Genomic DNA, 27361 nt, shown 5'->3' on the forward strand with positions numbered 1-27361 from the left:
GGAGAGTTCCCGTGACCGGAGGGCGGTGGTTCACGGTGGGTTCCAACGCCAACGCCCTGGTGGTGGCCATCCGGACCTCCTTGTGCCAGGAATGAAGCTGTCATAAAGAGGAACAGGAAGGGTCCTTTCCAATCTATTAATTAGAAGGCAATTGAAAATATCAGCCAAATTCATCTGTTAGTGCCAGTGTTGGGAATACCAGCTCCCAGGGTTGTTAGTGCCAGGCTAATTGGAAATGTTAGCCAGAGCAACCACATTCCCCACCGTCTACAGAATCACTCTTGGCAGAAAAACACTGTAGCCTGAATTAATTGGATTATGCGCGAGTTCTCTGTACAGAACCGGCCGTGGATCGAAGAAGTCCTTAACGGGAAACCAACCCATTTAGGGGATTCGTCTTCCCAAGAACTGAGGACAGCTTGATGAAGACCCATGAGTTAATAAAGGAAGAGAACTGACCTGAAAAACAAGTTCTGTTTTCAGTCTTTTAGTTACATAGTTTTACAAATTAACACATTGCTTTTTTTTTTTAATATTTTATTTATTGATTCATAAGAGGCAGAGGCACAGAAAAAAAAAAAGAGGCAGAGACACAGGCAGAGGGAGAAGCAGGCTCCTCAAGGGGAGCCCAATGTGGGACTCGATCCCAGGACCCCAGGGTCACCCAGACGTCCCTAACACATTTGCTTTCAAACATGGTTTTAACTTTAAAAATTAGTTGCATTTTATGAAATGGATCAAATACTTTTAATATACTTGGATAGCAGTCTTTAAATAAGCAGACCCACCCGTAAATTGATTTCTCCACGGGAACTTTATTCCTTTATGTGTTCGTAACAGACGCCTCAGAGAGGCGGAAACCTGGATACACGTGGAGGGTCCTGTGCAAGGTTATTTAATTTGCTCACTCCAGTGGCCTTGAGCCATGTCATACCTGAACCATCCCCCAAAGACCGTTGCGTGTCTGTATTTAAAAACCTTCCCACGGTTCTCTACAGCTTTTAGGATAGTGCTATTACATGTAACTCCGTTGGATGAAGTAAGTGCGTAACGGTTTTGGTTGGTTTTTATCATCTAGGAATCTGGTTACATTTTTTAGCTTCTACAAAAATTCTTAAAATCTCTTCAGAGGCCTTACTCTGTTGGCTTTGAGGAAAAAAGTCATGTACTCGGGATACCCGGGTGGCTCAGCAGTTCGGTGCCTGCCTTCGGCTCAAGGCATGACCCTAGGGTCCTGGGATCAAGTCCCACACCGGGCTCCCAGCATGGAGCCTGCTTCTCCCTCTGCCTGTGTCTCTGCCTCTCTCTCTCTCTGTGTCTCTCATGAATAAATAAATAAAATCTTTAAAAAAAGGCATGTACGAAGTGCATGTAGAAAACGGAACCTTGTATTCAGTCAGACGTCAGACACTTCAGTTGTAGCGTGTACACGTCCACTCCCTTACCTGCTAGGTATTTACAGCACGAGAGGAATTTATAAAAGTTTACTGAAAAAGTCACACTCTTCAACATATATGGACATCAAAATAGATGCGTGTGATACTGCGTCACAGATGACCTCAAAACCTAATGGCTAAAAACAATCACTTTCTTGCGCTCGCGGACTCTCGGCCGGGAACTTGGACCCGGGTGCTGGGAGAACGGCTTGTATGTCTTCCACGTGAGCTCCAGGTGGGCGGGGAGGCTCATCGGTGGGGGCCGGACTCTTCGTGCAGAGTCTAGCGGTCACTGCTGGCTTGGGCGGAACCTCAGCTGGGGCTGCCTCACGCCACGGCAGCCCTGGGGGAGTCAGAATTGAGAAGGTGAGTGTTGGGGGGCAGGGGGGTAGTCAGAAGCCTCATCACCTCTTCATACCCATGTCTGCAAGTCGCACAGCTTCATTTCTCCTCTACTCTCCATTACAGGCCCGTCCACGCCCACTCAAATTCAAGGGAAAGGACTTTCTTAGTCATGAGAAACCATTACAAATCCTTTTTCTTTGTATGGCACGTACAGAGCGTCCGGGTACTATGCCTGTGGTGATCGCGTACAAGGTCATGGGCTTGGAAAGGCGATAGAGCTCTTGCTCATGCTCCTGCTTCTCTTCCAAGTGTTCTGGAAGCAGGAAAACAACTGTGTGCCCAGAGATGCAGTGGTAGGTAGGCGGGGACTCATCCTTGACCTGAACGTCTGCTAGCCAGCAGGGTGCGGCCCGGGGCACGCAGGCCCTTCTCCGCTAACAGATGGAAGAGATCCCTGCCTGTTCCCTTAGTGATAAGGACAGGGAACCCCCGGGATGAACAGTTCTCCTGCCACGGTGTCACACTTGTAAAGCAGGAGCTTGTGTCCTCTTCCCTTGGTAACTCAGCAGGCAGGCGGTCAGCAAAATGTTTATCGGGGGGTGGGGAGAAGATGATTAGGGAAATACGTTGTGAGTTGATTTAAGAGCTATGAAATTTTTTTCAAAAATCTATAGATTAGAAAGGGGAAAATAAGTGAATAGGAAAAGGGCAGAAAATAAGTTAGGAAAATAGAAACTGTGTTCTTTAAAAACATTTGAGGCCTTTTACACTTATAATTTATCTCTGAGTTTTATTTTAAAGAATCACCTGTTTAAGGAGGCATCTCCTTTCCCCCTACTCCTCCCAGCGTTTGAGGGAGGGTCTGTCTCTGCTGTTCAGCCGCGCAGAAGTCCCCGTTCCCGAAGCTTCCCCGTGGTTCCTTCTCCGTCCCTGCCCTTCCTCGGTCCGGCAGGGCGGGTGCAGGTGACCGAGTACTGACGCTCTTCACCGCTCTGCAGGAAGCTTGCAGGACTAGAAGGGCTCTGACGGTTATTATCGGGGCTGGGAACCAAGTGGGCGACCTTCCTGCAAAGTGAGGGTTGTGTTTTGGGGGTGGGCTGCTTGAGGGAGCCCGGCTGGCTGGAATGGAGAGGAGGCCTAGAACATCCCTGGGGCCTAGAACATACCTGATATGCAACGTGCTTCTGGTTTTGTGCTGAGGGGAGGTGGAGGCAAAAGTGAGCAGCTGGGGCCCGGGAGGACCCATGTGCTCAGAAGCCCTGTGTCTGCGCAGCTGGCTGCCTCCCGGGGTGGGGGCGGGGGGTGCTTGTGACCGGGAGCTCAGCACCCGCGCCCTGGCCAGGACCCAACTCCTTTGTCCCAGGGCTGTGGGTGCAGATCTGGGGCGCCCAGGCTGCTGTGGGTATGGGCTGATAACAGATGAGCCAGACCCGTGGGCCCAGGGGACCGCGAGGAGGAGACTCTGCTGAAAGGAGGGGGACAGTGTGCCTTGCAGGTAGCAGCACACCGCGGCTTCACACTCCCGACGTTTCCTCACGTTTAGGAAAGCTGAATCTGGTCCTTGAGCCTAGTTTTGCTGGACAAGCAAGCATCTGGGGGTGCCTGGGTGCTGGGGTGGAAACCAGCCCGGGGGCCCTGAGATCCGCCCTCTGTGGTGTGTGGACGCTGGCGATAGAAACCTGGGCCGGGAGCCCCGTGCCTGGCCCTGTTCCAGAACAACGGTGGGCGTGCGCTCAGAGCCTCCTTTCTGCGCTTTGACTCACTGGGGTGAAGGTTCAGTCCTCGGGAGGCAGGAACTTCATTGCTCATGCCCGGGGGTTCTGATGCTGGCTGCCCGCGTGCTGCCCATCTCCCCGCCCCACGTGCAGACGTCGGGAGCTTCTGAGCATCCACGTCTCAGCCCTTCCCTTGTAGACCCGCCAACAGCTAGGTGTTGGGGACTCCCCCCCTTTCTCTCTCCTCTGTGTGACATAGCACATGGGGCCTACCGGTGGCAGCTGCCCGGGACAAGGCCAGGGCCGCGGGTGTCCCTGCCGGCTGCGCTTGACCACACTATTGGCAGCAGACCTAAAAAGCGTCGAGTGATGCTCATTCCTCTTAGGACCGTGTTTTGGTAGGGAACTTTGCGCACGGCTGACCTTAAATGATTAGAAAGTAAGTTTCCAAGGAAAGCTAGTATATCTCAGTAATCCTGTGTAGTTTAAATTAGGCCTTCCTAGAAGGGAGTACCTGCCAGAGATCATAATCTCTCAAAATCATTTGGAGCCACGCTACCTAAAAAATACGGAAGTTAGGATTTTCCATCTGTAAAACTTCACTGACGTGATGCTTAGACATCATGACATACAGTTTCTGCTAAACAAGGATAAACACGTTACTGCCCCCATCAGTCCATCAGAATCCTTCAGCCTTCTAAAACATTACCTTTTTTTTTTTTTAAACCCTACTCCTTTCTATCAACAAGAAAACTGGATAATATTTCCTTTACAAAAGCCATTTGCAACCTGGAGGCCTCCTTGGTTTACAGAGCAGTTCTCCGCATCACATATTCTCGCCCCGGAGCCCGGAGCTCTGCATGCACCTGCCCCTGCCCCAGAAGCCCAGGGTGACGCTGGCACCCGTGGCATCCCCTGCCTTCCTTTGCTGACCTCGCAGCTGTAGTTCACTTTTGTGCTGCATGGACTTTTGTGAACAATTCTTTTTCCTTCCCAGATACCCTTTTATATTAAACTCCGTGTCACACGTGAGTATTTCCTTTTACTCCCAAACTTCTCTCGTGTCTTGAAATAGTTTGAACCCGCTTCCCCTTGTTTTTACTTTGTTCTCAGTGACTTCTAAACATTTACCAACAAGCTTGCTCCCTTCACGCTGCGAGCTCTTTGTACTCTTGCCCCTCCAGACTCCACAGATACTGTTTCTGAAACTTGGCTCTAAGGTTCCAGCAACTCTGAGTCTGTCCACCTGTTGTTAAGGACTGTGCGCATAGTAGGACATCTTGACAGGTATTAAAATGGAAAATTTGGCGTGCTTTATCTAAACAAGTCGGAGCTTATTTAGTAATTGTTCTTGATACTGAAGTAGGAGGGGAAAAATGTTAGCAACATAGGAAAAACGTCTTGAAGGTCACGGAGTGCGTCTTCCCCCCAATTCTCCCGTGAGCCCCGGTGCTTTGGCCCCTTTAAAAGAAAAGTCTAGTCCCCATCATCGATCTTCCCCATTCTTTTTTCTCATTTAAGCCACAGACAGTCCGGTTTTTACCATATTAAAGCAAATCAACCTAGCAGGGAACAGACTGACTTTTATTTACTGGCTGTAGTTCTAAGCACCAGAAATGGGCAAAGGAGACCAAACAAAGAAATAGGAAAAATGAGGCATTGAAGGGGAGCCAGCGTCGGGTTTGGAAGGGATGAGGCTTCCGTGGCGGCAGGATGTGCCTTTCTTGCACTGTTTACTCTGAGCTCCGAAATAGAAGAGGAAAGAAGGTAGATCATGCTACAGCGTGAGTTGGGTACAGAGCATAGCGGGGCGTGCACACAGCATAATCAGACCCTGGGTGTGATTATGCAAACGTACGTGTCAACGGTCTTCTCTGAACACCTAGTCTGCAGCAGCCTCAACAGTCATGGTTAACGCAAACACGAGGGCACGACAGGCCAGCTGCCCGGTGACTCTGCGCACGCAGCAGCTGGGGACCGTTAACGCTCTCCTGTTTGCATCTGCCTGGGCTCTGGAACCTTGATCATGTGAACTTTGAATCTTAAAGATTAATAGGACTTCCACTCCCTTCCTGGAAAGGGCACCGCCTTGCCTGTGGAGGGGAGGGCGGGGAATTCGGCTGAGGATGAATGTGCCGGGGTGCTTTTTAACCCGTTCGCCCTCGTGACCCTTCAAGCTCGTTGTATGTTTATTTTATTTTTAATTAAACTTCACCTGGAACGTGTTTTAGTGGTAAGCGTTTGGAGACCCGCTTCAAGGAAGGAAATGCTTAAATTTGCCTAAGAGAAAAATGTGCTTTCATCCTTCTTTATAAAATAAATCGAGAACTTCAAACATGTTTCGGAAGGCCCTGGGCCCAGCCGTTTGACCAGAATGCTAAGATTCACTCAGGGTTAGCCTGTGGTTTTCTTTGCACGAGCATTGATAAAGTACCAGGGATTATGGGCGTGAAATATTTATTGTGTCCCACCGCTGACGTGAGGATCCCACACCTGAGCAGGGTGCAGGGCAGCTGGGGGTTTTTCTTACTTGTAGGTCTATTAACACAACCCTCCAGAGCATTTTCTTTTTACTGCAAAGAATTTGAAGCATCACATGAGGCTAGAAAGGTATTAAAAACACACATCCAGCCTGGTAAGAAACTTAAAGAGTTAGTGCTAATACACAGAGGTGAACTCAGCCGACGTTTCACGCGCTTGCCGGATGTTGAAGTCCGTCAGCAGTGACTGAGCTCCCTGATTGTCCAAGGCCTGGTCATGAGGGGAGCAGAGAAGGGCAACTGAGTCATAGGCCTGTGACCAGGGTTCAGGGACCAGCCAACAAGCAGGTCCCCATTGCATGGATGCATGTGTTCAGGGATGAGGGACGTGGGGCAAAGTGGGAAAGGAGGGAGGAGACTGGGGAGGCCTTGCTTTCTCAGGCTCACTCAGCCCATTAGACTGAGCCTCAGGTGCTCGGCAATGACTCTGCCTTTCCAGAACTCACCATCCCTGAGATAAGGCTGCAGGCTCACTCTCGGTTGGTCAGACTGGGCAGCTTGACCGACCCAAGAAATTGTGCATTGCCTTATACCTGAGAGGCCCTTTTTTTTGTTTTTTAACTTTGTTACCAGAGCCACTTCAGAAAGACCACAAGGATGATGCGGGACTGGTCTGGTCTCCGTCATGGACTTTTCTGTAGTGCCTTCATGTTAAGGATGACGCTGCGTTGTCAAGGCCTTCGTGTGCAAACGAACACTCCCCCTAGGAGCTTTCCTCCTCTTGGTTTTGTTCACCCAAACCAGGAAACGAAGCAATATTCCAAACACCTTCGACCTCATTTATTCATTTATTTTTTAAGAATCACACGCATTGTCTCCCTGTTCTCTTTCAGGGAAAAAGAAACAGTGGCTTCAGACAGTGCTTCTTTGGGAGTCAGAAGCACTGCAAGTTGACAAAGCTCTGTCCGGCAATGGGGTACACGTTCAGGCTGGCTGCTCGGAATGACATTGGCACCAGGTATGACGGTCCCTTGCCCTCGCACTGTTGAGCTCTCACGTGGTGATGCTGGAAGGCATGAAGACATCCACGTGCCCCACACCCAGCCACCTTGGAAGCCCGCTAATCGGAGGGTAGAAGGGGTCTCAGGTGGCCTCCGTGCAGCCCCACAAGCTGTGAAGCAAAGACCCCACAAGGGGTCCCTGGAGGCCCAGACAGAGGTAGCAATTTAGATTTTGAAAGAAATCCTTATTGAGGCTTTATTTTTTTTTTTCAGAACACTTGCCTTGTCCTTACATCACTTTAGTAAGTGACTCATGCAGTTGCCTTTTTCAGTTATATTTGAGGTTGTCTGATCGAGAGGAAGGGGTGCTGGGCCAGCCTTGGTGGGCAAGCCCTGGGCACACAGACCTCACAGGACTGGAGAAAACCCACACTGCCTGGGGTACGCGGCTCGCCTCCGAGCTGTGGAAGGAAAGCCAGAACAGGTGTCCAGGGGGGGTATCTGGGGTTAAAGACACTTTGAAAAGACCATATTTCACTTGCCCTTCCTGGGTAACTCTCGATGAAGGGGAAATTCTTTTTTCTTTCATCACCACATATTGAAAATCTTAAAGGTTCAGCGCATCATTGGTCCTCCGGCTCTTTTCCAATACTCCTCAAGAGTATTGCAGGGTTTTATGGCCCCCTCTCCCCCCGACCCGTGATAGCCAGTGGTGCATTTTCAGTCTGCTGGTTGAAAAGTCGTGATGATAAAGGCTCCAAGGGTTTGTCAATGCCTTGGAAGCAGCATAGATTTCTGGAAATACGACACCGTATATATTTATAAGACCTCTATTTCGTCAACAGACGACTGTTTGTGCCCACATCGATTTGAAGGTCCCTTGGTGGCCGTGGGTCATAGCTCAGTGACCTTGCAGTGTTATGCTTTCTCCTGGGTGCTTGCAGGGGAAATAGCTTCCTAACTATGTGGTCCCGCAGTGTGGTGTGCTTTTTTCATCACAGACTAAGGCAAGCAGTCAGGCAAATTGGGAGTCGGGGGAGGGAATGTCACATAAAGGATGCTTGCCTTGGTTTGCTGAATCTGTCGTGCCCCAGACTTTCCAACCCGAGCAAGCGGGGCAGTAGGTAAGCCGATCCGTCCTCTTTTAAAATGCCCAGAGCCCTCCCATGTTCCTAACTGTGTGTCCTACCGGGTCTCTCTCTGCAGTGGTTATAGCCAGGAGGTGGTGTGTTACACATTAGGAAACATTCCTCAGATGCCCTCTGCACCAAGACTTGTTCGAGCTGGGGTCACATGGGTCACGTTGCAGTGGAACAAACCAGAAGGCTGTTCACCTGAGGAAGTGGTCACCTACACCTTGGAAATCCAGGAGGATGAAAATGTAAGCTTTGCAGATTCTACACACGTGCGTGTGTTCTGTGTAAGTCGGTATTATCGTAACGGACAGAACACCATGAAAACCACAGTAGCTCCTAATCTCTACTCCCACCCCCAGCGGCAGCCGGTGCTTCCCACGTCTTCCCCACCTCAGGGAGCGACACTCCTGTCCTCCTGCTTGGGGAAGCCAGGAAATCGGGAGACCAGACATCGGGCCGTTTCTCAATATCTAAGGCTACTACCCTTTCCCAAGCTGCCATCACCCCATCCTTGGATTATTGGGGTGCTCTCTTGAAGTATTTTCCCTCCCCTCTCCCTTACTAACCATAGTCTGTTCTCCACAGGAAGCCTGGTAATGTCACATAGAATAGAGGGTGTCCGGGCTCTGCTCGGAACTGTCCTATCTCTGGGCCTCCCCTCCCTTCCAGAATAAAAGCCAGAGCCCTCAGGATGCCTGCGGGGTCCTGTGCCATTAGACCTTTCTTGCGTGTCCTTGTTTCTGCCTCTGTAGTCTCGTGAACACACAAGCATGCCCTGGCCTCAGGGCCTTTGCACTTTCTGTGCCCTGTAGCTCGAAGGCCCTTCCACTTACCTGGGACTCATTTCCCTCTTTTCCTTCAGGTCTCCTCTCACGGGTCACTTGTGGAGAGCCCTTCCCTGACCACCCTGTAAAACAGCACTACCCAATAGAACTTGTCACAAAGATGGAAACGATCTGTAGTCTGTGCTATCCAGTGAAGGTCGCACCTAGTCACATGTGACGCTTGAGCACTTGAAGTATGCCTGTGGGCCCAAGGAACTGAATTTTTAATTATACGTAGTTTAAACTCCGGGAGCCCCGCGTGACTGCCTTACGTAACCGGCAGCTCAGCAGACCCGCTGCTGTGTCCTCTCACCGGCTTGGTCATTTTCGTCGTAGCACTAACCCCGCACCGCATGCTTCATGTTTCTGTGCAGGTTTTATGTTTCTGATCACTGTGTCCACCTGTCCACCACTACCAGGTGGGCAAGGCTTTGTCTGTTCTTGGGCGGTGCTGAACCCCCGGAACATGTGGGGAGTCCTGATGCGGAGAAGGCGCTCAGGAAAACTTGATGGAGAGATGGATGGAGGGATGCGCGATCGAGAATACGTGGAATGAGTCCTGGACACGCAGCTTCTAGTGGCTTATTTGTCCCTTTGAAGGATCGTGCCTGTCCCATCCAAAGTGTCCTTTCCTCCTTGGCCAGAAGAGGACACTGTGTGGTCAGAAACCTCAGCCGCAGTTTGTTAAATAGCACATTGCAGCCGGACAGTGAAAGACCTCGAAAGATGAGGCTTTTTTTTCATAATAACATTAAATACATTTTTTTTTTGAAAGCACATACTGCTCTGTCACATAGAGCTGCTTGGTGGTTTCGTCCTTTGCTTAAGATGCTTATTGAGTAACCAGAGAAGTCTGCCCTGTCCCAAAGCAGATTTGCATCCTCTCATGGGGAGAGCATTGTTCTCCTTCACATTAGTATTAGCCTCACAGTAAACTTCAGTGCACCCAGGAGAAATTACAGTGGGATAGAGTCAAATTTTTACTTCAAGCTAGAGTGCTATGCACAGCACTGTGGACGCTGATACTCTTCTCTGCAGGCCCTGCCAGACCTCTGACCGCTGGTGGTGTTGGAAAGAGGCAGTGGAAAAATCCTAAACACAGAGGTATTTAGTAATGCCCAGGATTTAATGACACTGATGTTTCTTTCTGGCTTTGCCTTTGCAGGATAACCTTTTCCACCCGAAATACACTGGAGAGGATTTAACCTGTACTGTGAAAAATCTCAAGAGAAGCACACAGTATAAATTCAGGGTGAGTCCGTCGTTTTGGTATCTGAACTGCTTAGAAGAGAGGCTGTCTTACGTTGTGCCATTTACCATTCCGAATGGACCCCGTGGGTTAACTGTTAGAGTTCACTCCGCTTTACTAGAGTTAAGATAGAAAAGCTCTATTTACTGATGTGCACACAGCCCCGTGTGTGTGCCTGTTGGTGAGAGAAGCGTGTCTTCTGATTGTACCCAGCCCTCTCTGATCCGGGGGCCCAATGGTGTTGGGCGCGTAGTGGTCCTTCAGTAAGTAGCTATCATCAGTGGTTGAGCATCTGCCTTTGGCTCAGGTCGTGATCCCAGGGTCCTGGGATTGAGTCCCGCATTGGCCTCCCTGCAGGGAACCTGCTTCTCCCTCTGCCTATCTCTCTCTCTCTCTCTCTCTCTCTCTCTCATATGAATAAATAAAATCTAAAAAAATAAATAAATAAGTAGCTATCAGGTGATCAAGTGAAGTGTGTGACTGAGGAAAATGATAGTTTCTGATTTTTAACAAACCCTTGTTATTTGGAGCTGGCTCTGAGACCATAGGGAAGCGCTAGCATTTCTCCACAAGGTGGCATTGCCCTACTCTTGAATAAGGGCATTTCCACCTGCTTTCCCCTCGCCTTATTCTCCTTCCCAAGAACCAGGCAGTAACATAACCGGTTATGTTTTTTATGTCTTCTTGAAATGGTACAAAATGTCTTTAGCTGAAACTCGCCCTTATTGCTGTATTTTTAATTGCTAATAGCTAACCGTACAGAAAATAAGTACCTCAGGAAGGAAACACTTGTAACTCAGTTGTTTGAGACGGAGACAGAGGAAACGTATGTGCGTGTCTGTCTATGTGAGTTTACAGATGCCTTGATCTTGCTGTGTTAAAAAGTTCCCATTTCTTCAACACCTGATATCTAAAGTATGTTAATATTTTTTTTTTTCGGTCGTGTTCTAGCTGACGGCTTCGAATGTGGAAGGGAAAAGTTGTCCAAGTGAAGTTCTGGTGTGTACGACAAGCCCTGACCGGCCTGGGCCTCCCACAAGACCCCTCATTAAAGGACCAGTTACATCTCATGGCTTTAGTGTCAAATGGGGTATGTTTTGCTATTGTTACTGTTGCTTATTTTTGACAGGTTTTTAAAAACTAACTTCAGTAGTGACAAACCAAAATAAGAAATAAAAGGTATTATTTGTGGGAGTTTTACAGATTTGGAATATATGTATGAGAAACGTCCAGACAATTCCACCAACTGGTCAAACAGACAATTCTAAGAGCATTTTACTTGCTTTATGATTTCTACCGTGTTGTGTTTTTCCTTCTATGCAATCGCTGAATATATATTCATTTCTTCAGTAGCTTGCCCTTACTAAACAGTAGTGATATTTAGCATAAAAAACTTGATTTATAAATTAATATTGAAAATAAATTTGAAGCTTTAGGTATGTCCTCATAAGTAAATTTTGAAGTACAGAATGTTTAAGTTAGAAACTAGGGAAACTTTAGTTTTTGTTATTATTTGCATGGAACCAGAAATCTGGTGTTTGGAGGAATCGACTAGAAGGCTATTGTGGTTCACCTCTGCATCGTGGATTACTTCAATGAAATCAAGGCCAGCAGAGGGGTGCCTGGTTGCACATTTGGTTAAGCCTCTCACTCTTGGTTTCTGCTCAGGTCGTGATCTCAGGGGTCATAGATCGAGCCTGGCATTGGGCTCTGCGCTCAGCTGGAGGCTGCTTGACTTTCTCCTTCTTCCTCTGCGCTTCCCCCCCACGCATGCACACTTGCTCTCTATCTCTTTCTCTCTCTCAAACAAATAAAACTTAAAAGAAAAAAGAAATGAATGCCATTAGAATGCTGATAAACATTTACAATTATATGTAAAACTGTTAATGATATATATAATTATCACTCAAGTGTCCTCATAGCTACCCAAAAGGCAAAAAAATAAAAGGATAAATTTAAAATAAGATTTTACTTGGCAGCCAAATCATGGGAATTTAAAGTATTCAACTATTTGGGCCCCCGGCTGGCTCAGTTGGAAGAGCAGATGACTCTTGATCTTGGGGTCATGAGTTTGAGCCTCCAGTTGGGTGTAGAGATAACTTACATAAGTATTTATTTTAAATACAGTATTATTAAATTGCTACTGAGGGATCAACCATCGAAACATAAAGCTGTTTCAAGTTACCTAATAATTTTGATGCACAATTACTGGAGTATCTATTTCCTTGGAGGATGGATACGATTAAGAGAAACTAAAAATCCAGGTGTGCTTTTTGCCAGATTGTGAAGCTTTTTTCTCAGAAGATCCTAGAAAGTCCTATAAATGCTAAATGTGTACTTTCATTAGCTATATGCTAGAATATTGAACTTCATCATTACTGTTTTAAGTATCTTCCTACTGAAGTGTGTACACATTAATGGAAACACCAAGTGAAAGAAGGGAAGTAAAGTTCCTAAATCTGTATCTAAAATAGAGGGGTGGCAGACAGGAAAGGTAAATTCTGCGTAGTCTTGCAAAATTAGAATGCAGAGTATTTTTCTCATCGAAAGGAAACTTGTAGGCACGAAGTTAGCAGTGGAGTAAATACCCTGAGTCCACAGGGCTCCAGAAATAAGCCAGCACCCCTTCTCAAAACGCCTCTTTGGCGCACGTACTGATTGATCCGCAACTTCGGCTGCGTGTCAGGTTCACTTGGGATATACCGTATGCTTAGTAGCAAACTGCTGGAACAGATTTATTACATTCTGATGTTTTCCTTGCCTTGCCAGTAAATTTTGCACTTTCCTTCTCTCTCTGTCTGAAAAGAATCTAGTCACTGGTAACCTAAGTGAGGTAAAGAATAAAATAATAATAAAAGGAATATAGATTTCATCTTATATAAGAATTACTAAATGTTAAAGAGCAGAAAACAGAATTCTCGAAGTAGATTTATTAACTCCTAGAAAAATCGATTCATATTTTGAATTTTGCTCATGTTCCACTAAATAACTCTTTTCACATTTCTAGCTCTAAGACTTTGAATATCTGATAGCATTCAGGGTCTCTTAACGTTTTTGTTTCTTTTGTTTTTCAAGAATAGTGCAGTAACAATTTTGTCTTTTGCTTACTAAATCCAGAATTAAGGCAGTATAATGTGATGTGACTCTCTGTGTTCTAATATCGGCCAATAAAAACTAACGCCTTTTCATACCTAATACGACATTTGCTTACTTTCCAGATCCTCCAAAGGACAACGGTGGTTCAGAAATACTCAAGTACTTGCTGGAGATTACTGATGGAAATTCTGAAGGTGAAGTTTTGGGAAATTGTTTTACTCTAATCTAGCAGCACTCCCAATTATCTAATATGATAAGTGTCTGTGTAGTCATAGTGGGCAGCCATAAATTCTAATGATAGTGCTACTACAACAAATAAACCTTAATCGTGCATTTACAGTTTTCTCTTGTACAGACACCATCAGGGATCAGAGTATACTTAAAATATACATTTTTATCAGGTCTTTAAATTTTCCATGTCATTTCTTTAAACCAGAGGCCCTAATTAATAGAATAATTACATTTTCATCCCATGTCTTGGCATGCTTTCTCTGGAAACTCTTATAAGCAGAGAGAGTCAGAAGCAATCAGCAGGAAGGATGAGGTGGAGACAGCAAAGGAGTTCGGTAATCTATAAATTCCCATGTACAGTGAGAGCAAACGGAACATGGTATTATCGTGAGCTAGTGACAGTGTCACGCTTTTATAAAAAGTTTAGCAAATGTCTTTCCATATTTGTGACATCTGAGTCAGAGTAGTCATCACTTGCCACTCTATGTGGATTAAAGTAGTACAGTGTTAAAGATAGAATTCCCTAAATAGTGCCTTTTTAAGAATTCTTGAATCTTTTTTCCAATAAAATTCATTGGGTTTTAATAGAAAAAAGTATAGTCATCAGAACTTTTAAAATGACATATTTCGCCACTCCAATAATCCCTTTAACCTCTCACTTAAAAAAAAAAGTGATTTATGGCATATGGCAAAAAGGAAAGAGCATTAACAGTGCCTTTTGCAAACAGGCAAAGTGCAGGTGTGGTCTTGCCTTTTATTCTGTCCCACAGTAGCCACCTGGAGTACTTTGGTTTTCACGTCAGTCAGGTCCTATTTTAAACTGAAAACAGGAGAATGCTTTGAGATGGGCACAGCTGTTCTGATCGTAAAATCATATCCTGGGCTAAAAACCTGATGTCATTTTTTACGTTAGAAAACCTACCTAGGAGAGAAATCAGGTGTATGCAGCGGCTGCTTGTGAGAACCTAAGTGTATTTGGAATGTTCGTGGATCTCTGATAGATCAGAAGCAGACGCCGTTCTCTACTTAAAGTGAACAGTTCTGCTGGCGCAGGAAGCGGGTGCTCAATGCAGTCTCCTCAGCTGGTCCCTGTTCCCATTTGCCCCATCACAAGTTTTTGACCAGCAGGGTCAGAATAATGCTTTTTAATCACACACACACACCCGCGCATGGACGCACACCCACCCACCGCCCCTTGTCCCTGGTGCCTGTGACTTCATTGTAAATATGTCCTAAGAAGCAGCTGAGGAAAAGTTACTTGAGTAAAATATCATGGAAGAGGGCAAAAATATGTTCGCTAAAACAACTTCATGGAGAAACGGCTTTTGTGAAATAGTCACCTGGCTGTATAGCCCTAGGGGGAGAGCGCCCAGCCCTAGGAGGGGAGAGCACCCAGCCCTGGAGGGAGAGCGCCCAGCCCTAGGGGGAGAGCACCCAGCCCTAGGGGGAGAGCGCCCAGCCCTAGGGGGAGAGCACCCAGCCTTGGAGGGAGAGCGCCCAGCCCTAGGGGGAGAGCACCCAGCTCTGGGGGGAGAACGCCCAGCCCTAGGGGGAGAGCGCCCAGCTGCTTAGATCTGTGAGGCAGGAGGCCCCTGATGCCCCCCCCACCCCCCCACCCCCGTGGCAGCAGCCTCCCCAGACATCAGGAGCCCTCCCGAGGCCCCACCGACTTCTCTGATCCTAAAGGGTAGTCCAATAACCGGGCCATGCCAAGTGCCTCGTCGTTGTCATTGTCACCCTCCCAGCCATCTTTGTGCTGGAGGGAGCTCCACGAAGACAGCAGGGGGACCGCACCCACCGTGAGCCATGGGAGAGACTGCAGTGTGTCCCAGCCTGCCCAGGCACCTCCTGCCGCTGCCTGCCCCTTACCTTGCTGGGCCCAAGGCCACCTCCCACTTCATGGCTTGCTTGACACTGTCCTCAGTCGCTGCTTGTCACCCCCCACCCCCTCCCACCCTGTTCCACCTACAGACCTTGTGTAGTTTCCAGCATCCAGACCTCATAGTCAGGAGATGTAATAAGGGTAGTATTAAGTAGTCTTGCCAGCAGTACTAAGTAGTAAGAATGACTCCGTGTTGTTTTAAATATTTAACTTGTGAAGGAAATGGAAAGAGGGCCCTTGGCTATTTAAAAAAATACACACACACACACACACACACACACACACGAGACACCGGTTCTCTTGGAAGCCCCTTGGAGCATTTTCTCATCAGTAACGGTCAATACTGTTAACATTTTCGCAGAAGGCATAAACTCATGCACGAGCCTTGTTTTACAGCGAGTCAGTGGGAAGTGGCGTACAGTGGATCGGCTACAGAGTACACCTTCACCCACCTGAAACCAGGCACTTTGTACAAACTCCGAGCATGCTGCATCAGTACTGGTGGACACAGTCAGGTTGGTTCTGCTCCGGTGTAGACGCAAACTTCTTGGGTCAAATCCAGACAACCGATCGATAGCATCAGAATGAAATTACGGTCTCAACATGTATTGTGGTAATGCCACCTGCCACGGTATCCCATCAGGGAATGGAAACTAGGCTGTTTTTTAAATTGTTCTTTAGATGACAAAAAAAAAAAAAAGATAGGCCTAGAGGATTCTCCACTGAATTACCGTGTTGCCCGGTACGTTTGTCACTTAGCTGTTTCCTGGAAGACTTTGGCGTGATCACATGTGACAGCTGAAAATTGAATGTCGCCTGGCATTCACATTAGCTAAGGAGCCTCCGTGATTGCAACGATAGAAAAGCATAGGGCAGAAAAAAATAAGTGGGAAATATCAGAAAGGGAGACAGAACATGAGAGACTCCTAACTCTGGGAAACTAACTAGGGGTGGTGGAAGGGGAGGAGGGCAGGGGGTGGGGGTGAATGGGTGATGGGCACTGAGGGGGGTACTTGACAGGATGAGCACTGGGTGTTATTCTATATGTTGACAAATTGAACACAAATAAAAAATAAATTTATAAAAAATTAAAAAAATAGAAAAGCATAGAATTTAGAGTCAAAAGATGTGACCTCTTGTAGGGCTCTGCTGCTACCCCGTCTGGCAGCCTTTGAGAGAGAGACACACCTTCCCCAAGGTACTTTACTGCCATCTGCTGGAAAGTCATCACAAAAGCCGTGTGACAGTGCCCAACCTACACAGCTGTACGCAGCAGCCTGTCCCTTAACATCTGCTGTTTATGTGACCTTAGAGCAGCCCACTTAACATGTCAGGGGCCTTGGTTTCGACCACACGGTGTTGTCCTGGGCTCAGAATAACCTTATAGACCTACAGGGAGGGCCCTAGAAGCAGATAGTTGTCTGGTGGCTTTACCTGACATTCAGAAAGCGAGTAAAAGGCAGGATAGTAAAAAGCCATTTTCATGGGAGGGATATTTAACACTGTGGTTTGAAACCATTAACACTAAGAACGACTGAGAGATGGTGGCTTGTGTGGATTTATTTTTCACGGGGATCCTTGCGGTCGGGGCGCCTGGCTGTGCAGTCAGGGGTCAGTGTACCTCCAGTGCCGTCTGCTGTTTGCTCCGTGTCCCCGCCCCGCAAGGATAGCGGCACCGTGATGTCTAGGGTACCCGCATGGAGGCGCTTAGACCGGCCTCCAGTGCCAACGCCCTCTAGGATGCCTCCCCGCCAAAGCCACGGATGGTCAGCCGGCCCCTCCTGGGGGTGAGGCCTGGCACAGAGGCTGTGCCGCCTGGCCGTATGGCGGACGAGTCCTCGGGACAGGATGCGTGTGGCTGAGCGACATAGCACTCCTCCCCCCCCGCCCCGTCTCAGAGACGCTCAGCTTCCGCATCACTGGCCTCATGCGGCCACGTCCTACAGAAAGGCCTACTGTTCTTAGCGGAGCCTGCTGCTCAACGTCAGACTCAGCTGATTAATATTAGTCCTGTTAGCCTTTCTGCTCTGTATGTGGATGGCCAGCCACTGGCGACACTGCTTAAAAACGTCATCCCGCTGCTGTCCCGTGTCCCCGTCTGTCCTCACAGAGGATCTCTCGGATTGTAGTTGAAGGGAAAGCAGGTGTGTGCTCAGAATACGCAACCACGTCTGTGACTCCGACCTCGGACGTGATCATTTTTACCAGCGCACACGCGAGGGGTCTCGTTGAGAACACTCAGATGTCCGCATCCCACGTGCGACCCCGTTGTGGTGGCTGCTGAGTCACAGGGTAGCCTTGCGTGGCACGGAGGCGCAGCGAGTTCCGGTAGCTGAGAGCCGCCTGTCCGCTCTTTCTCCCGCAGTGCTCCGAGAGCCTCCCCGCGCGCACGCTGAGCATCGCCCCCGGTCAGTGCCGGCCCCCGAGGGTCCTGGGTCGACCGAAGCACAAAGAAGTCCACTTAGAGTGGGGTGAGTGAGCGGATCTCCACGTTGGCAACCGGACGGTTGGAGACTGAGGTTTAAGATTTAGGCCTTGTTAGGAGGTCGGCCGCGTCCCCTAAACCCTGGTGCCTTGGGTCGAAGATGCCCGCGTCCTGTTGAGCGTGTGCCGGCCCAGGGGCGTGTTCCCCTGTGCACCGCCGCTCGGCCTCCCACTCCCGTTGGGGCCGCACACGGGCACCCCCCGTCCTTCCGAGGGCACCTTCCTAGAGGAGCGCTCAGAGCAGCCAGTCTTCTTTAGGAACTTTTCCATGTTAGTCATAAAAGCAAAGTTGTGCGCAATTGAGAGAGGAGAGCGAGAGGAGGTCCGAACGGTGACGTCTCATTCTCCTCGTCTTTTGTCCTGGGGGTCCCGGCACTTCGCGGTGTTAACTCAGGCTGTGTGAGCGTCTCCTGTCCACAGCATGGAAAGTTGCAGATAGAAGCGCGCACCAGTCTATCAGACTGCTTTCCCCACCACGTAGGTCTACAAAATAATGGCATTCGGTACCAGCTTTGGGTCATTTATCTTCATTTCATGAGACCTCTGGTTTTAAGTTAAAGATTCCTTCGGTAGCTTCGTCTCCTTAAGGGTGTAAAGAACTTTGCCTAATGATTCTGTTGTTTTCAAATTATTTCGTTCCTGTAGTTCAGTGTCCTTGCTTGGGCAACTACAGATGATAGCATTCAGAAGCTTCTTTATCTCTTTTCTTTGGGGGAGGGGGGAGGTCTTCTGTAAGAAAGGTGCTGGGGACTCCCCACCCCAAACCTGGTGGGAAACCAGGTGCGAGCTGGTCAGGTGCAGGCAGGAAAGTGTTGTAAGATGCAAAGCATCCTCCGTTCCCAGACGTTCCTGCCTCCGAAAGTGGCTGCGAGGTCTCAGAGTACAGCGTGGAGATGACCGAACCCGAGGACGTGGCCTCCGAGGTGTACCATGGGCCGGAGCTCCAGTGCACCGTCGGCAACCTGCTCCCGGGGACCGTGTACCGCTTCCGGGTGAGGGCTCTGAACGACGGCGGGGTGAGTGCAAGCTTGTATGCCGCCGTGCGTACTCGGGATCCAGGGCTCTCCCCTCCCAGCCCCCTCCGGAGTCCGCGACAGTGTCTCTCCAGCCTCGACACCCATGCAAGAAGCGTGTGTAAAATCTGTTGAACCCAGCATTGGAAATCTCATTTTATCCTTTTATCATTTTTTTTTACGATTTTATTAGAGAGAGAGCGAGCAAGCCCACGAGCCAAGGGGAGGGGGGAGGAGCAGAGGTTAGAGGGAGAAGCAGACTCGCTGGGCAGGGAGCCTGATGCGGGGCTCGATCCCAGGACCCCAGGATCATGACCTGAGCCAAAGGCAAACACTCAGCCGCTGAGCCACCCAGGCGCCCCGTCATATCATCCTATTAAGAAAGGGTTCAACGTTGGTAAGATCACCCTTTTGAAGCTTTTGGCCACTTTAAAAATAATCTTGCACTCACTCGTTGACGGTGTTGCTCAGTTCCAGGCGGTGAGGACCACGTAATGACTCCTTTACTGTGTCTAAATGACCCAGCTATCTTAGGTCTGTTTTCAGAACCCGAGTGGGGTAGAGGCCAGGGAGGCCAGCTTCTTGTGTTTGTTTCAAGCAAAGACGGAGAAAACGCTTCTCCACCTTCTGCTGCTTCCCTGGGAGGTGTGGAGATGGCCCAGCAGAGACCGAAAGTCTATGTCTGTGTTACGCCTTTATTTTTAAGTTGTAGAGTTAACGTAGGTTGGGGGAGAGTCATGGTAAGAGCAAGGTAACCGGCCACGGTCGGGCTCTCCGGTGCACCCTCAGCCCCCCAGGCGTGCTTGGGGGTCGTACGCTTGAGTTCCATACAAATAAGTAGGGGAAATTAATTGATGGAATTTTTATTTTATTTTTGATGGAATTTTTAAAAATAAGAAAGCACAACTGATAGCACAGAGTTGGCAGTGACTTTTCCTCGCTTTCAGCAGCCCTGCGCGAGCCTGGCAGAGGGAAACCTGTTTGTCTCCAGTCCCTTGCCTGTTGGCCACGCTCTCTGTGAAGACGTTGGCTCCAAAGTGGGATCCCAAACCTTTAGCAAGAGCTGACTTTCTTCCAAGTTCCAGTTGGGAAGGAATTTCAGACTCAGCACAACTATTCCGGGGGAGGGGGGAATGACTGTGAAACTAAACAAAAATGTTTCAATGAGAAGGAAGCTTATGCACCCAATTTAATATAATTAAAAATAGTGTGGAAGAGGATGACCACAGATGCCGCAGCAACTGTCGTACTGTTTTTGCTCTCTTTCCCGTCAGCTGGTCAGGGCATCTCTGCCATAACAAAGATGCATGTGCCGCTCTGTTGCTCTGAGTTTTACTTTGTCTCCTTTCACTAATTTATCATCTAAAAAACTGTCAGCAGCCTTGGTTTATTCCTGTTACATTGAAAGTTATCCATAGATCTGACTGTAGTCAGCATCTGAGGTCTATTCCAGAGAGCATCTCTCCCATCTGCCCCCGCTGCCCGGCATCTTTGCAAGTTATCTTGGAAAATTTGAGTGGTTTTTTTCGTTGTTGTGTTTTGGGTTTTGTTGTTGCTGTTTTTTGTTTTTTTTTTAATCTTTTTTCCCCCCCCATTTTGGAAAAACAGAGTCATACGCTTCATTAGCCTAGAAATTATTTTCTTTCATTCTCTACCCCAACTATGTGTGGTATCCCAAATCCCACTATTAAAATGGGTGATTATGGTTCTCTCAGAATGATGGTGGTTGGCTCTGAAATAGTGTGATCACCGAAGGCCCTATGAAGAACAGAGGAGTGCAGCATAAACCTTGAGATAGTCGAGACGGTGGGGTCGTACTGAAAACAGGTTAACAGGAGCATTCATTTCTACGTAGAAAATACCAATAACTAGAAGAATTAGCTCAGAATTTGTTAGCCACCAGTTTCAAGCAGATTTTTGTGTGTTAACAATTAAGCTGCAGTCTACATCTGACTTCGTTTTCTTTGACGTCCTGTGAGAAATGTTAAAACAGAATGCTGTGCTGTGAAAGAAATCAGCATGTTTTTGTTTCTGGTGTCACAGTAAAGGAAGAATGTTTGGTAAACCTGATCTTTTGGAATAAAAAGATTACGTATATAATAGACATTTACCACTCAGGGAATGTATGTGGGAAAAAGCCGGGGCACATTCCATTGAAAGTGAAAGCCATTAGGTGATATTTTTCAATCCGTTCTGCTGATGGTGTTAGCCTGGCCCTTATATATGCACACAGACACACGTGTGTGCACAGTGTCCATGCAGGCATGTGTGTGTTCTTCTCTTTCAGTACGGCCCCTATTCTGATGTCTCAGAAATCACCACTGCTGCAGGGCCTCCTGGACAATGCAAAGCACCTTGTATTTCTTTTACACCTGACGGCTGTGTCCTAGTGGGTTGGGAGGTAAGTCAGGCGTGTGTTCTGCATCGGCTTCTGTTTCTTCTACTTCGTCTGCCCCCAAATGCAAGTTACAAGAAACCTACAAAGCTAAAATTCACATGTAGGTGATTTTTACACATTAATCTCCCTTGGCACTTGATTATGTCACTTAGAGTTATGGAAATTTTATCACTTGTCAGACCTGAGTCTCTCTTTCATGCCTCTTTCTTTTGTATCTGAATTCCCAGGGGCATGTGGCTCTTTTGCCCAGTTACGTAGTTGGACACAAACGTTAGAGCATTTTCTTCTCAACGAAATTAACTACTTGAGTTTTTGCTTTCCAGAGTCCTGAAAGCTCTGGTGCTGACATCTCAGAGTACAGGTTGGAATGGGGAGAAGATGAAGAATCCTTAGAACTCATTTATCACGGGACGGACACCGGCTTTGAGATAAGGGATCTGTTGCCCGCTGCACAATATTGCTGTAGACTACAGGTAGGTTGACGTTACTTAGATGTTACTAGTAGACCCTGGTGTTCACGAAAGACTCTGGGGAACTTAACGACTTGTGATGGAGGCTATCGAGGGATGATCTGGAAAGAAGAGTGCTTTTAAATAAAAACAAATTCAGTTCGTTTTTGGTGTCTTATAATTAATTATACATTATGTATATTATTATTATACATGTTATTTATATATACATTATTATAATTAATTTCCGCTTCTCACCACCCTTATGTCTTGTGAATTCACTGAATAAATGACCGAATCCAAGGCAGAGGTGTCACGGCTCCTTAGAGAAGGTTCCTTCCATCTGCGTTCTCCTGAGATGCACAGTTCAGTGGGGGCAGATGCTTAAAAATGACAAAAGGCAGAAGATGTATGTGCTGGTTGTTAAATGGAGCCAGAAACAAACATTAGAGTGATTTGGACTAGTCTGTATTAGATTACGGGATCCGCCTCCCACTTCTCAATGACCATTCCCAAGGACGGTTAGCTGGAAGCTTTGACTTGGGAGTCCAAATGGAATAACATCAACAACAGTTGGCTCTTAGCCTAACCCCTAACAGTGAAGGTAGTCATGAGTTTACTCTACTCTTGACTTTTACTTTATTGATTTGGTTATTTTTCCCCCTTTGTAAAGCCTTATTTTCCTGAGAAAACAGAGTTCTCTGTCCATTTCTTTCCGTTTGTTTATTCACATTTTTGGGCACAACTTTATCCCAGAATCAAAAGATGATCAAGAGGAGAGATACAAAGATTAGTCAGACATGGTTCTTGACCTTGGAGACGTCTGTCTTCACACGTTTAGACTTAAGCCAGATTTAGGTTTCTACCCGATTTAAGTGATGAATCAAATTGCTTATTACAAGTGCATCAGCCTATTGGTGTCTCATTGGAGAAAATATTCCCTTCCCAAATTAATTTTCCAGATCAACCGAGGCTTCTCTGTTGAATTCTGAATCCTGCTTTATCATAAACATTCTGATTAAACTCTTTTGTTATACACCTTCCTTCCTTCTTGAATGGAGCACCTGGGACATAATTAACTCTTTGTCAATGAGTCAGGGTCACAGCACATTATCTGATCTTTATAATAGCAGTGCTGAGTCACTGGGAAAAGGTTGCAAAATATGTGCTACACTCCTGTTTTTGGAACAAGGCAGGATATAAATAAAGAACTGTCTGCCACCACAGGAAAGAACTTCACTACACTTTACGAGTTTTGATCCCCTTAAAATGTTCTTCTACTTCCTTTCCTCCTTTCGGGGTATATGTTGTCGTTTAGCACCCACTCTTTCCCTGCAACTGATTTCAAAAGATACACCGACTAGAGTAAGAAGAGAGCCTGCAGAATCATCTTGCCTCTCTGTTTTGAAAGTTTAGAGGTAAAAAGTATTTTCAAATGTCATACTTGTTTGTCATAAATTGAATGAGACCTTGTGAAGGGGGATAGTACAGTTTTTTTAAGATTTATTTATTTGTTAGAGCTCAGAGAGCGAGAAGGGGGGGAGCACAGGAGCAGAGGAAGAGGGAAAGAATCTCAAGCAGACTCTGCTGAGTGGGGAACCCAACATGGGAATTTCATGTCAAGACCCTGAGATCATGACCTGAGCCAAAATCAACACTTAACTGACTGAGCCACCCAGGTACCCCAAGGCATTCTTTTAAGAACCACCATTGCTATGCAAAAAAAAATGTATTGTCAGGAAAAAGGTCTCCTCAAATCCATATTGATTTCTTTGGCACATATGGGCCAGATATGAATTATTTTCATTTGACTTACTGCAAAGTCAGGCTAAACCCAAATAGTCTCTTTGAATATTTGGCATCTTAAAAATTAAATCACTGTGATACTCACATTGTGTTTTTTATAAAAATCAGGTGAAGCATTTGTTTTGCTCAAGAACTTCTGCAATTTTATATTCTTCCTTATATTCTTCCTTCCTTCTTTCTGTCCTTATTTTAATTAACAAGGACCAAAACAGTTCCATTCACATGAGGCCTGTTGTATATTATAGGCATACTTTTATTTATTTTATTAAAAGAGTCTTCCAAATTGTTTTGTTTTTTGGAAACTGATGATGATAAATAGTATAAATCAAGAAAGCATTTCCCATAAAAGAAAGCTAGTAAAAGAAAGTGGGATCCTGGAGTAGAAAAAGAACATTATTGAAGAAACTGGGAAGGTTGGAATCAGGTCTGTATGTAGTTAATAGTGTCGTGTCAATGATAATTCTGTGGTTGCCGTTTTGTTCTCGATCTTCCCCAGAAGGGAAGCGCTGGCTGTTGGCCAGGATCTTCCATGTTGATCAATTTAATCTTTACAATGATCCTATGGATTAGGTGTTACTGTCCCCATTTTGTATCTGAGGAAACAGGCTCTGAGATAGTAAATTGCCTAAGATCACACAATATACATATATATGTATATGCATGCTAACTGTACAGTTAATAAGTAATAGAATCCAGATTTGAACTAAGCTCCAACTCTAAAAGCCATCTCTTTTCCTTCTATTACATGGTGATATAAAGCCTCAATTAATATGAACATTGAGCTCCATGATGTCTTATTTTTCTATCCCTGTGTGTGATAAATTAAAAAAATATATTTAAAAATAATAAAATCTCTAAATATATGCTCTAAAAATAAATCGTGACATTAAGAATTTTACCACAAAGAGGGCAGCCCCGGTGGCCCAGAGGTTTAGCGCCACCTTCAGCCCAGGGTGTGATCCTGGAGTCCCAGGATCGAGTCCCATGTCGTGCTCCCTGCAGGGAGCCTGCTTCTCCCTCTGCCTGTGTCTCTGCGCCTCTCTCTCTCTTTCTCACTCTCTCTCTCTCTCTCTCTCTCGTTCTGTGTCTTTCATAAATCTTAAAAAAAAAAAAAAAGAATTTTACCAAAAAGAAAAAAGAGAGTTAGGTATTGTCATGAAATAGGACTAGATAGGACAAAATATTACAGTAGAGTTTCAAGAGTGATTTGTTAGCAAATGAATGTTCTGAACTTCTTTGAAATCAACAGTAATATATAAGTGTTATAGAGGAGCCCAGGTGGCTCACTCGGCTAAGCGTTTGCCTTTGGCTCAGGTGGTGATCTCAGGGTCCTGGGATTGATCAGGCTTCCTATGCAGCAGGGAGTCTGCTTCTCCGTCTCTCTCTACCCCCCTCTTTCCCTTCTTCATTTTTTTTCTCTCAAATAAATAAAATCTTTTAAAATTAAATAAAACATTAAAAAATAATGTTACAACTTCTGTTTCAAACCTTTGATTAAAGAGTTCAGACTACTTTCATTTAATTTTATAATGTGTCCTCATAACCCCTCTTATGAATTCAGTGAGAACTAGATTTTAGAGTACATTCACTTTTGTAAGGAGGCCGCTAAATGTTTTTCTGTTTCTAAGGGGAAAAAAATAGACATTTAATAACATTTATTGAGCACATATTCTGTATCAGGTACTGTTCTAGTTGCTGGGGAGACAGTGAGCCAAACAGACATCTTTGCCCTTATAGAACATACATTCTCATCTGGGAGAAATGAAGTATATCCTATGGTGGTGATAAATACTATGATGAAAAATAAAGCAAAGAAGAGAAATAGGAAATGAAGAGGATCACGGAGGGTGAAGAGGGGTAGGGTGGCTGCAAATTTAAATACGGTGGTAGGAGAGGGCTCACTGAAAGGCAGCCCTTGAGATGATTGAGTGAGCTGTGCAGATGTCTAGGGAAAATGTTTCCTGGACAGAAGGGCAGCAAACTGGAAAGGCCCTGAGTTGGGAGTAGACTTGATGTCCCTGTGAAACAGCAAGGAAACCAGCATGGCTGGAGCAGAGTAAGTGAGGAGGGATCGGTAGGTGATGAAGTCAGAGTAGCAGTGGGTTTTTATGGGAGGGTGGTGGTGGTGAGCCGATCAGATAAGGTCTTAAGGGCTTTGTGAGGACTTTGAAGTTTATTCTGAATATGGTGGGAGGCCACTGATGGGATATGAGCAGTACCGTACTGTGCTTGGTGAATACATCGTATCGGGCAGGGCTGACACACATACCAGTTAGGAGGTCATTACAGTAGCCTGATGAGAGTCGAATATATTGGACCAGGGTTCGGTACAGGATGTGCTGGCAGCCTGGATAAGGGTATGAGAGGAAGAAAGATGTCCAGTGATATCTCAGGGATAGGACTTGAACAGCCTGAGGGACAAGGGACAAGAGAGACTACAGCAGGCGCAGTGTGGTTTTTTGGTGAAAAGGGATGGAGTGGAGATGAGGGAACCATGTGGACCCCTGAGTTTGAGATGCATATTTGACGTTCAAATGGATATATCCAAAAAGCAGTTGGATATACTGGGCTACCATTCAAGACAGCGGCTAGAGCCACACAAGTAAATTTGGGAGTAGGATATAAATGGCATTAGGATATAATATGGTACTTACCCCCGAGATATGATATGAGTGACATTTTGTCCCCAAGACAAGGAGATAGAGCAGAGATTAAACAAAGAAGAGGTGGCCACGGCCTGAGCCCTGGCGGCCTCCCGTGTTGAGAGGTGATAAGTAGCAACCGGCAAAGGTGATTGAGAAGCAGCAGCAGGTAAGTAGAATCAAGAGTATGGCCCTGGAGCCCAAGTGAATAAATATTTGATAGAGCAGTGAATAACGAAGGTCTCAGCTATAGCTCTCAGGTAAAATCAGAAAGCGCCGAGAATTGACTTCAGAGAGGAGTTTATCATTCACACGGAAAACTGTTGAATACTTGCCATTTACTGTCTACCCCAGACAGGTATTGTGGATGTCACAGGATATCACAAGACCACGTATAACCTGAAGTGGGCTGTGCAAATACAAAGTGTTATTTTAAAATTATTTTTCGTAAATGGTGATGATGGTGATGTTATCTTCTGCTTTATTAACAGAAAAGTTGTTATTGCCTTTTTTTTTTTTTTTTGGAAAATCATTGTGAAAGTGAGCATTTTCTGCAATTTATTTCTAACTGTGTTTCTAGAAGTAAATTTGTCTGTTGCGTTAGATTGATGCAACAGCACCTAACACGGGGTATTAGAATTTGCATTGGTATAATGTGGACTTCGTCTTGCTGTTATCTTTTTAGGCTGTCAATCAAGCTGGAGCAGGACCGTATAGTGAGCTTGTCCTTTGCCAGACACCAGCATCTGCCCCTGACCCTGTCTCCACTCTCTCTGTCCTGGAAGAGGAGACCCTCAATGCCTACCCTGATTCACCTTTTGTGTGCCTTGTACTGAACTGGGAAGAGCCGTGCAATAATGGATCTGAAATCCTTGCTTACAATATTGATCTTGGAGACTCTATCATCACCGTGGGCAACACCACCACCCACGTTTTGAAAGGCCTCCTTCCAGAAACCACCTACCGGTGAGTGCAGGAAAACAGACCTAAAGTTGCATCCAACACATCAGTTCTTGGAGCTGTAGACCCTTCAGGTTCTAAAGGCCAAACGAGTGAATTCAAATCATTTTTCCTTAATATATTTTAAGGGTCCTCAATGCAGATACGTCTTTAAAACTAGTATTGCTCTGTCCTTTGTGAGTCAGTTACAAATCTATATAATTCCTAACCCTTG

At 46.4% G+C, this 27361-nt stretch overlaps 1 protein-coding gene across 1 annotated transcript in view; it reads left to right on the forward strand.

The window, feature by feature from the left end:
* FNDC3B (fibronectin type III domain containing 3B) overlaps positions 1-27361 on the forward strand; it is a 338058-nt gene that overhangs the window by 272722 nt on the left and 37975 nt on the right. Inside the window, exons 12-22 of the mRNA XM_072808084.1 lie at positions 6870-6994; positions 8184-8358; positions 10103-10189; positions 11138-11276; positions 13405-13476; positions 15792-15910; positions 17761-17866; positions 18723-18895; positions 21180-21293; positions 21614-21763; positions 26873-27153. Coding sequence (XP_072664185.1) covers positions 6870-6994; positions 8184-8358; positions 10103-10189; positions 11138-11276; positions 13405-13476; positions 15792-15910; positions 17761-17866; positions 18723-18895; positions 21180-21293; positions 21614-21763; positions 26873-27153 — 1541 coding nt within the window. The remainder of the gene's footprint in view (positions 1-6869; positions 6995-8183; positions 8359-10102; positions 10190-11137; positions 11277-13404; positions 13477-15791; positions 15911-17760; positions 17867-18722; positions 18896-21179; positions 21294-21613; positions 21764-26872; positions 27154-27361) is intronic.

This window comes from Canis lupus, chromosome 31 (genome assembly GCF_048164855.1).
Source record: "Canis lupus baileyi chromosome 31, mCanLup2.hap1, whole genome shotgun sequence".
Lineage (NCBI taxonomy): Eukaryota > Metazoa > Chordata > Mammalia > Carnivora > Canidae > Canis > Canis lupus.